We start from the raw sequence: 12,007 nt of genomic DNA, 5'->3' as shown, positions 1-12,007 counted from the left end.
AATGGCCGACGAGTGACGACGCCAATTCACGTTGGCTCCTAGACGGCAGCTGACATCTAGTCTTTTATATGTGGTATCTATTCAGAAACGGTTGGATTTCACTTTTCCAGGAAGACTTTTTTTTTTCTTTTTTTTTTTTTAATTATGACCTAATATTTTTCTGCTGTTCGTATTCTGAGTTTTTTTGTTTTTTTTTTTAAATCATGAATATTGCCCCACGTAACGGAGTAATGTCAGTGGTAATGGCAATGCTGTTTTTATTCCTGACAGTCTAAACTCGGGGCTTTCCAATCTAGTTTAACTTCCGCGTGTCACACCGCTATCAGTCCCCCCGAACGACAACAACACCGTCGAAGGAATAAGCAGAAAAGACCGCTGCCGGGGTGGAGCACCCCTGCCAACACAACAAGTCAAACATAGCTGGTGTCCACATTTCCAATCGAGGGTCACTGGGCGGCACCAGACATGAACTGTCGCCCCCGAGGAGCCGATTCCCTCCGCGCTCACCCCGCCGAGTGAGCCCCCGACTTGTTGGCCTCTATGACGGGGCTGTCTCACTTGGTGCTCCGCTTCTCGGGCACCGCGGGGCGCACCTACGGAGTGTTTTCCAAAAGCCTGACCAGGACTTTGTTGATCTTCTTCGATCTGGCATGGCGATTGCGAATCAGGTTTCCGTACATCTACCTTGTCGCCTCAATGATGTTTAATGTCAGGCTTCAGGTACGTAAAGTGGACACGACACTAAAACCAACAAAAAGTGTAGTTACTGTGCTCCTTGAGATGCGAGCGTAATTCATACCGTGCTCACGCTTGTAACTCAAAACACTCTCTCTATGGAGGTAAATCCGTGCCACTGGATTTTGAATTTCTAAGTTTTTTTCCCCAGCATCGAAATTCTAACTGAAAATGTTCAGCATCAAAAGTAAGCCGAACAAAGATTAAGTTGCAAAAAAGAAATCAGTAGCGATAATTCAGTCATTAATAATAATAATAATACAGTAGATAGATAGATAGATTTATCAACAGACTCAAGGTCCAAGTCACAACCATACAATACAAGGAAAGGATTAAACAAAACTAAAAACAAAATAACAATAAAAAGAGGTAAACTGGTAAATAATAATAATAATAAATATATAAAGACACATATATATATAGTAGGGCTGTCAAACGATTTAAAAATTTTAATCAAGTTAATTATAGCTTAAAAATAATCATAATTAATCGCAATTCAAACCATCTATAAAATATGCCGTATGTTTCTGTAAATTATTGTTGGAATGGAAAGATAAGACACAAGATGGATATATACATTCAACATACGGTACATAAGTACTGTATTTGTTTATTATAACAATAAAATCAACAAGATGGCATTAACATTATTAACATTCTCTTAAAGCGATCCATGGATAGAAAGACTTGTAGTTCTTAAAAGATAAATGTTAGTACAAGTTATAGAAATTTTATATTAAAACCCCTCTTAATGTTTTCGTTTTATTAAAATTTGTAAAATTTTCAGTCAAAAAATAAACTTGTAGCTCGCCATTGTTGATGTCAATAATTACACCATGCTCACTCCCCAAACCCATAAAATCATTTGGACCCAAGCGCTAGCAGAGGGCGCCAAACACCAAAAAAGAAGTAACAAGCGGACATTACACTGCTGTCATTTTAATCTGTTTGAGCGGGGCATGTGCGTCAATTGCGTCAAATATTTTAACGTGATTAATTAAAACAATTAATTACCGCCCGTTAACGTGATAATCTTGACAGCCCTAATATATATATATATATATATATATATATATATATATATATATATATATATATATATATATATTTAAATTACCAAAAAATAGCTGCTTGCCAGATAAAGGGTTCAAAGTCTCAAGTGTCAACTTTTGAATACCTGTCCACTGTAGTGACCAATGCCCCTAAAAGGGCTAAAGCTGAAAAAATTAAGTTATAATTTCAATGCTGAAAAGAATTCTGTGCTAGGGTCCGGGAAGCGACATTGCCATCTCCATCGAGAGGAGCCAGATGAGGTGGCTCGGGCATCTAATTATGATTCCCCATGGACGCCTCCCTGGTGAGGTGCTCTAGGCATGTCCCATTGGAAGGAGACCGCGGCTGAGGAGAAGGAAGTTTTGCTTCCCTGCTGAAGCTGCTGCCCCCAAACTCCACTTTGGATAAGCAGGAAAAAATGGATGGATGGAATAATTCACTGTTCCAAATTCAAGAAAATTTACGTCCATTAATCTTTAATCAAAAATGTTGGCCTTAAGATATATTTCTATTAACTTCAACTCATTGGTTACCACAGATGGTGATAGACGTCCAATCCATTTGTCATTGGCTTTGGCAGCCTAATGACAAATTAGACTAATAAGTTAACACAGTCACGGATTTTGACTTTCCTCGTAGGTCCATATTGAGATCCACTGACGTCAGCATCCATGACTCCAAACGCGGAACCCCCCGACGATGCCGCCGCCTGTCAATGTCCCCCCTTACGCCGTCACGTGGCGAGTGCAGTGCCTTTCGCGGGAGGACGCTCACAGCGGCGCACCCGCAGATGACTCACGAGCAGGGACGAAGAGTCCCACTTGAGAGTAAGGAGCCACTCCCTTTTTTTGTCCTAACCCCCCACCCCACCCCACCCCGCCTGGCATTACACTGCCTTTTGCTGTCTGGATGGAAGTATTCACTCTCAACATTCATAGTTTGGGATTATGAGCTTTTGGGTGACTTTTCTGAATGAACCTGTAATGTACTGTACTGTCATATATTAATATATGTATTTGAAAAACAATCTTCAATGAAATAATGATTTAATTAAAAAAGGTATATAATGGAATATAACAACAACAACAAAAATAAGAACCAAAGTAAAATACAACTGGTTTGATTGTTTTTCAAGACACTTGCAATTTTGTTCTGTGATTAATTATACCCTCATAATACAAAATCAAAGAAAAGACTTTTCTGTCACCCGGAAGAAAATATATGAGTTTACCTTTTTCATTTTTTTAGTCATCAGTGGTAAAACATAAGCATGTTTTTCAAAATTTTGCTGTTTCTCCCAGAAACCTCTCATATCTAAAATGTTCCACTGCTGCCATTTGTTGGCTGAGATGTAGCTATAAAATTGTTTAAAATTGAAATTCACAGTGAAGCAGCATCAAGGACAATGAATGTTCAAGATGTGGTTAAAAGTATTTTTAAAATTGTGTTTTTTGAGCACTCAAACAGAAACGCCATTGCATTTTAGAATTGTCCTGAAATTTTGTCCAACCTTTTGCTCTAAAAATTTCTCTGACGTGCAACGACACTGGCTACCTCACCACAATTTCCCTTTGTGGAAACTTTAAGGAAATTCGGCATGATCGTCACGCTTTTTTATTTCTGCTCATTTTTGGTGATTGCATAAAAACGTTAGCATTTGATGCTTGTTTTTGCGCAACTTTGCTGTGCTTTTACCTGGAGATGAAGATGATTGAATTCGTGAAAGAAATAAATTAATCAAATTACCATACCACTCTTTCCAGTGACTCAGCAATACACAACTGTGACTCAAAATGACAATGTGATGGACTTCCAGTTCATTCTGGACGTCAGTTGTTGTCAACGGCACTCAATGAGTCAATACGTGTACATTTTTGTTTGAGCATGCTAGTTAAAAAACTTAGTTAAAGTAGTTAAAGTTAAAGTATCTTTTTGCAATGCTATTCAAGATACTTAAAAATGAAATGAACTAATTGTCCAACATTTATATTTTGTAATACACCATTATTTATTAATTTTTTAAAGTTATTATATAATTTTGATTTAATTCTGTATATTTACTTTTTATAAATTAGATATTTAAAAACATTTTTAATTAAATAAGTGAATATAAAATGTAAAATTAAATTAACCAACACAAAATGTTTATAAAAAATATATTCGGCATATAAATGACAAATAATATTTTGTTCATAATTTAATAATGCAAGAAACAAGAAGAACCACAGCTACTTTAGTGGTGCCTTGACAGGCCTTTAGCCTGGATTAATAATCGAATATGAATGTACTAAATATGCAGTACATTTATGGAGGTAGATTTGTGTCTTTATTATTCAAAAGTTGCTTCAATCAAATAAAAAGTTGCTTCAATCAAAATATATATTTTCAATCGAAGAAAACGTCATTTCAATAAAAAAAAATGTGTTTGAATGCAAAAATAAATTTGAAACTCAAAAAAATATATTTGAAAACTTTTTCTTTGAATTTTTTTTTTTTTTTTTTTGATTTAAGTCTTTTTTTTTTTTTTTTTTTTAATTGAAACACCATTTTTGATTGAAGTCATGTAATTTTGCGTTTGGACCACATTTTGGCTAGGACATTTGTGTCTTTATTATTCAATCAAAAAATAAGTTGCTTCAAACAAAAAAATATATATTTTCAAAAGAAAAATCACTTCAATCAAAAAAAAAAAAAAAAAAAAAAAATTCAATCGTAGAAAAAAAGGTTTGAATGTGAAAAAATATTTGAGACTCAGAAATTCGCATTTGAACACTTTATTTTTCATTCAAACTGTTTGCTTTGATTGAAGCAATCCTTTTTGTGTTTGAGCCATATTAGGGGTAGGACATTTGTGTCTAAATCATTCAATCGCAATAAAAGTTGCTTTAATCAAAAAACTATTTTTTAATCAAAGAAAAAAATCATTTGCAAAAATATATTTTTTTATTTGAAATAAATATATATTTTTATTGTCACTTTTTTTGATAAGCAAAAAGTTTTAAACTTTTTTTTTTTTTAAGTGGAAAAAGTTTTGAACGCACTTTTTTTTTTTTTTGAAGTGGAAAAAGTTTCGAAGGCACTTTTTTTTTTCGATTGAATCATTTTGACACAAAGATTCAACTTCAACGCTAGTTCCGGTGTGTTTGAGTGGCAGGTGATTACGCCAATGGCATAAAAATATGAAGCAAGAATAATGGCCACCAGGGCTCCATTCAGCCATCGCAGTCTCCTGGAGTCCAAGCCGAATATAGGGCACTGGTACGGGGGTGTGACATTGTGAAGTTGAACAAGTATTCAATTTATTATTTACAATAAATCAATTAATCTATTGTCCAGTGACCCAAATGAATAGAAAGCAGCCAATGAATCCAATTAAATAATAATAAATTATGATGCTGTAATAACTTTTATGCCCACACGGGAGCAGCAAAAAAACACTTTGTGTTGCAAATAAATATGGAAATTGCCTTTTTATTTGTTTTTTAAACTTATAGTTATGAAATCATTAAGAATTCCAATGTAGCAGCAAAAATTTGCTTTTATTTCTTAAAGACTTTCAATTACACCTTTGGCAACTTTGCTATCAGGCGAACGATATTGTACCGAGATGCCATATTCAAATATGTTAGAAATATATTTAAAAAGAAAAAAAATCAAACTAATTTGATAACTAATTCATTGTTTTACTTTGAACTTTTGAAAAATTCTTTGCATACGTGGAGGGAAACATGCATCTCTGTAAAAACCATCGTGCGTTTCCAAGGCAACCCATTTCTCATTCCCCCCTCCCGCTCTCTGGGAAAAAAGAGGATTTATTTCTCAGGGATTTGCCAGAGGAAAATATTTTAATACACTTATCATAGAGAGGAGGCTGGCACATACACACACATGCAGAGATATACAATGCTGGTCAAAAGTACTGGCACCCCTGCAATTCTTGTCAGATAATGCTTGATTTCTCCCAGGAAATGATTTCAATTACCAATACTTTGGTAGTAATATCTTCATTTATTTTGCTTGCAATGAAAAAACACAGGGGGAAAAAAATTAATCATTTTACACAACTCCAAAAGTGGGCTGGACAAAAGTATTGGCACCCTCAGCCTAATACTTGGTAGCACAAAATAGACAAAATAACTTCGAACAACCACTTCCGGTATCCATCAATGAATTTTTTACAATGCTCTGCTGGAATTTTAGACCATTGTTCTTTGGCCAACTGCTCTAGGTGACTGAGATTTGAAGGGTACCTTCTCCGAACTGCCATTTTCAGATCTCTCCAAAGATGTTCTATGGGATTTAGGTCTGGACTTATTGCTGGCGACTTTAGAAGCCTCCAGTGCTTTCTCTCAAACCATTTTCTAGTGCTTTTTGAAGTGTGTTTTGGGTCATTGTTCTGCTGGAAGACCCATGACCTCTGAGGGAGACCCAGCTTTTTCACACCGGGCCGTATATTATGCTGCAAAATTTGTTGATAGTCTTCAAACTTCATAATGCCATACCCATGGTCAAGCAGTCCAGTGCCAGAGATAGCAAAGCAACCCCAAAACATCAGGGAACCTCCGCCATTTTTGACTGTGGGGACCGTGTTCTTTTCTTTGAAGGCCTTGTTTTTTTCCTGTAAACTCTATGTTGATGCCTTTTCCCCAAAAAACCTCTACTTTTGTCTCATCTGACCAGAGAACATTCTTCCAAAACGTTTTATGGCTTCCTCAGGTAGGTTTTGGCAAACTCCAGCCTGGCATTTTTATGTCTCTGGGTCAGAAGTGGGGTCTTCCTGGATATCCTACCATAGAGTCCCTTTTCATTCAGATGCCGACGGATATTACGGGTTGACGCTGTTGTACCCTTGGACTGCAGGACAACTTGAACTTGTTTGGATGTTAGTTGAGGTTCTTTATCCACCATTTGCGCAATCTTTCGTTGAAATCTCTCGTCAATTTTTCTTTTCCGTCCACATCTAGGGAGGTTAGGTACAGTACCATGGACTTTAGGCTTATTGATGACACTGCGCACGGTAGACACAGGAACATTCAGGTCTTTGGAGACTTGTAGCCTTCAGATTGCCCGTGCTTCCTCAAAATTTTGCTTCTCAAGTCCTCAGACAGTTCTTTGGTCTTCTTATTTTTTTCCATGCTCCATGTGGTAAACACAAGGACACAGGACAGAGGTTGAGTCAACTTTAATCCATTTTAACTGGCTGCAAGTGTGATTTAGTTATTGGCATCGCCTGTTATGTGCCACAGGTAAGTAACAGGTGCTGTTAATTACAGAAATTAGAGACGCATCACATGATTTTCAAAGGGTGCCAATACCTTTGTCCGATCTATTTTTGGAGTTTTGTTTCGAATGATAATGATTAAAAATTTTTGTTCCATTCTCTTTTGTGTTTTTTCATTGCAAGCAAAATCAATGAAGATATTACTACCAAAGCATTTGTAGTTGCAATCATTTTCTGGGAGAAACTGAACATTATCTGACAGAATTGCAGGGGTGCCAATACTTTTGGCCAGCACTGTATTGATGGAGGATATATCGGCTTCTACTGACTTCTACTAATGCATTTGAACTGGGAGGGCTGGCAGTGAATGATAATGTTTCAGTGCCGGTGACGCCGACAGACATCCAATCCATTTTACCTGGGGTTTTTATTGATTTGTTTTTGTTTTTGACCTTTAATAGGGCACTCATTTTATTCATTGTTTGCCACTGAATGATGAGCATCGACAGCCAGTCCTCTCAGTTTAAATTAACTGGATGTGTATTGTTGTCAATGACAGACAATGAGTTGAATACTATGGAATCAAAAAAAAAAAAAAAATAAGAGTGCTATTGGGGGCCATAACCAGAATGTGTTTGTGTTTTTAATCATTTATTTATTTATTCATAATTTTACTTTTTTATTCATTCAAAAATAAAATAATGATTAATAATCATTATTATATATATATACATACATATATATTTATAGGGCAAGTAACTATTTTTGGGTAGTTTTAACATCTTAGTCTCATAAAAACCTGGTATCCAGACTATCTGCAAATGCTCTTCTTTCAGCGCTATTAACATTTATTCCATGTCCAAATGGATTGGACATCCGTCGCCGTCAATGGCAGCCAATGGGTTCAACGTGTGCCCTATAAATGGGTGAGCAAACCCAACTAGTCATTGTAAAACGTTTTAGAAAATTAGTCCAAAATTGTCTTTCTACATTTTTTGCCTTGGACAGGTTTTTTTCCCCATTACTTTTAATTATTTTTTAAAAAGTGTAAAAAATAATATAAATAAAAATACTGAGCCAACCTTTCACACATTTACTAATACCCTTCCTTTATTGATCATCTAAACCTGTTTGCCCACACAATGATGCTTTTGAGTTACACCGGGCACAAAACGTGGCTATTTATAGGAAACGCTGTCGTGGATAATATCGATTGGAAAGTGACAGGAAGGTGGTAATGAGAGGAAAAAACATCGGCGATACTCATATGTCAGCTCTTTCAGCACCACAGACAGCTCTGTGGGTTTATTGATAGAAGTCTGCGCTTGCTGCTCATTTCCCACAACTGTTCAACATAAACCAACACCTTTGAAAAATTGACCATCGAGCTCATATATCTGAGGCCTTTTGTGTCCTTTGTAACCATGCTTTGGTTAAAGACATGAGCTTATTTTAAAGAGACATTCAATTGAACTTGCTTGAGTGGCAGATGCAAAAGTCTGAAAAGCCATGTAATAAGGCAGGAAGAAGGGTTGACCTCGAAAGTGAATCAAAGGAGTGGGTGACGAGGAAGCATGAGAGGGACAATTTGAAAGGAAAATAAAAAGCGGTAAAATATGATGCAATTTTAAAAAATGTTGGCCCTGCAATGTTTCTTAACGCAGTCACTGCCAGCCCATGTGTATGTATTGAGCAGGGGTGTCAAATTCATTAAGGTTTGTGGGCCACATTTATGGCAATAGCGTACCGCACGAATGTTATTTTTAAACCATGACGTTGCATCGTAAAGCGGAAGTGGGACATTATAGACACGCCCTCGCATACAAACCATTATATTTCTGCTAGTTTTTTTCCGGTAATCTTTCAAAAACGAACATGCCGATCAAACACTGCTGCTATAGAACTTGTAGAAATGACTCTAGACATTACGACCGTCCATACATGAAATATGTTTTCTTCATACGATTCCCGAAACCAAAGACTAAAAGGAAAAAATGTGAACAATGGGTCAGCTTGTGTGGTCGTCCGAAAGACCAGTTTACCGCCAGCAAGTTGAAGTCATTCACCTTCATATGCAGTAAACATTTTTGTTGGGGGTCATGGTCCTACAAATGACAATCCCGACCCATTGCCTGCCACAGCGTCCCCTGAAGAGGTAAGCCATTTTGATATTTTTACTTACTTTTTAGCGTGGCGTTTTGCTGTGCTGCTTCTGTCTGACAATGAATGACCTGAAAAAAATTAAAGTTGTATCTGACTGCCTCCGTTGTTATCTTTTCTGTTGTAAAAAATAAAACTTTAGTGAGGGGGAAATATTCATTCATTCATTTTCCATGCTGCTTTTCCTCACGAGGGTCGCGGAGGTGCCGGAGCCTATCCCAGCTAACTAGAGGTAGTAGGCAGGGGACATCCTGAACTGGTTGCCAGCCAATCGCAGGGCACAAGGAGACATACAACCATTCACGCAGACACTCATACCTACGGACAATTTAGAGTGTTCAATCCGCCTACCATGCATGTTTTTGGGATGTGGGAGGAAACTGGAGTTCCTGGAGGAAACCCACGCAGGCACGGGGAGAACATACAAGCTCCACACAGGAAGGCCGAAGCCCAGGATCGGGATTGAACCCTTGATCTCAGAACTGTGAGGCAGATGTGCTAACCACTCAGCCACCGTGCCGCTGGGGGGTAAATGAATAGAATTAAGATTTGTTATTAGTGAAAAAATTAAAAGTGTTCTTTGGCTGTCACTGAGTAGCATTTGAGATCGCTACACAAAAGTAACAATATAAATTACCCCCAAGAACAGTCAGAGATGTAAGACAAACAGAAGATATAATATATAAGAAAGACAGGGCATATGGGGGTAGAGGGTAGCTTGTTGAAACAGGAGAACGTCATTGTCAGTGGCGTAAGGAAAAAGCTGTGGATAAGCTGGGCTCTTTTTCAGCCCTCGACACTCAAGCCATCATCTCTTTAATTGAAAATTTGTATGTTCTTCCAGATCTTTACCAATTAGTTTGGCACCAGGGACATCATTTTCGTACTGAATTGGTAGGTTTAGCTCCGTAAACATTTCTTTCGTACACTATTCCCATTCATTTACTATTGGGAACAAACGGTCCTCCCTTAGCAACAGTTGCTAACGTCATGAATATTAATGAGCGGAAGCGACGTGTAGCGTGCAGTTCGCCATTAGATCTCATGTAGGCCGGACTAGTTTATTTTTGGCCAAATAAGTTAACACTGTGGCTGCTATTGACAACGCTCGACATCCAATCCATTTTGACTGGGAGGGGGCGGATGAACATTCATTTATTAACAGCCAGTCCTTCCAGTATAAGTGAATTGGACGTCTCTTGTTGTCAACAGCAGGAAATTTTGCGTCACTTCTATATAATTCTAAGATAATTACGGGTCACCTCCTGTAAATTTTGGAACATTTCTTGCTGACTTTCCAGCATTTCCGGGCCACTTTCTGTTGATTTTGTGGCATTTCCAGGTTACTTGCTGTTGATTTGTTGATATTTCCTGTTGGTTTGGAGGCATTTTTGAGTCACTTCTTAACTCCTTTGCTGCTATTAATGGTGCTACATGTCCAATCCATTTTGAGTGGGAGGGAGCGAATGAAAGAATATAACTGTGGACACGAAAGAGAAAGTGGTGCACGCACTTGATCACACAAATCACGAATCTACGGTTTTACGGCGCCAATGTCCAAATAAAAGCATGTGATTTTGTAGGTGCAGTAAGCATGAGCTACAACCAAGGGCGTAGCTTTGGTCTCAATATTTGAAGGGATGATAACCCTAACCCTCACAAAAATAAATACAAATGAAGCCTTCCTTCAAGTGAAACACTACTGCTTTTGTCTACAAGTACAACCAAACTCAACAAAAAAATGAAAGCTCCTTTGGGCTGCTTTAAGACCACATAAATAAAATAAAAATGAAAACTGGGGAGAAGGGGGTAAACCTTGGTTCACTACATTTCTTACAGTTTAATTAACATTAACAGTAGGAGACATACAGGAGGATGTTTTTCTCAAAATGGCTTCCTCCTAGAGTTCAAGAAATTCACCTAGATTAATTTTATGGTAACTCTGATGCAGTTCGGACTTACAGTTGCAAAATTAGTGGTGTGTTCCCAACCTCCACAACATTGACGTCTTTTTAGATTACTTACAGTGGTTGCTGCTGGGCGGAAAACAACTTCTAATATCAGTCAACTTCGAAGGGAGCGGAGGAGGTGGCATGTTGTATTTTTGTCGGGGCTGTGAATGCGTATGTGTGTGTGTGTGTGGGGGGGGGGGGGGGTCAAGTCATCAGTTTGAGAGGAAAACATTTAGCAAGTGAAAAGGGGTCAATGTAAGTCTGAAGATAATGAAAGTACTGTAATTCACTTAATAATGGTAGGGTCAATTCTATCCTTACAACATATGGGACAACAATCTAAATTACCTACAGTATATACCTGAAGTCATTATATAATGCAAATAAGGTTGCTTAAAAGTTTGTGGCTACAATTTCAGCATCCTGAAAAATTGCTTGTGTTATGTCCCTACCGTCCCTATGTAAACCTACGCCCTTGGCTACAACGTAACTGTCAGGCAGAACAAACCCATGGGCAGGAACTGACCCCTTGGCAGGCCACTTCCAGCCCGCGGGCCATACATTTGACACCACAGATGTAGCGAAGTGGTTAAAGCATACATTTCACTTGTGCATTCACTGAACTCTCCGGAATTTAACAGGAACACAATTTTTAAAAAATTCAAAACCGATATACAGGTAATTAAGCTAGCAAGCTAAAATCTAAGTGAATTCCAGTTCAAATGTCAAAATTACTACAAATAATGATGCCTTTTGCTGTTTATTTTCACATTGGAAAATGCAACTCACTTTATTTCATTATTCCATTTTTTTTTTTTTTTTGCCTTAATGTGTACATTCTCATTTTATTGTTGCAGCCTTGCATCATATACGATTGTTTTGGTGT

The 12,007-nt window shown here is 37.5% G+C and overlaps 1 protein-coding gene across 1 annotated transcript; it reads left to right on the top strand.

The window, feature by feature from the left end:
- Window positions 1-189: 189 nt before the first annotated feature.
- Window positions 190-4,158, top strand: LOC130904642 (small integral membrane protein 10-like protein 2A). Its single transcript, XM_057817550.1, has 2 exons — window positions 190-720; window positions 2,428-4,158. Exons 1-2 carry the CDS (start codon window positions 541-543, stop codon window positions 2,446-2,448), a joined length of 201 nt encoding a protein of 66 aa, XP_057673533.1. The 5' UTR covers window positions 190-540; the 3' UTR covers window positions 2,449-4,158.
- The last annotated feature ends 7,849 nt before the right edge of the window (window positions 4,159-12,007 follow it).

This window comes from Corythoichthys intestinalis, chromosome 16 (genome assembly GCF_030265065.1).
Source record: "Corythoichthys intestinalis isolate RoL2023-P3 chromosome 16, ASM3026506v1, whole genome shotgun sequence".
NCBI lineage: Eukaryota > Metazoa > Chordata > Actinopteri > Syngnathiformes > Syngnathidae > Corythoichthys > Corythoichthys intestinalis.
The sequence above is the reverse complement of the archived record's forward strand: the minus strand, read 5'-3'. Positions and strand labels throughout refer to the sequence as shown.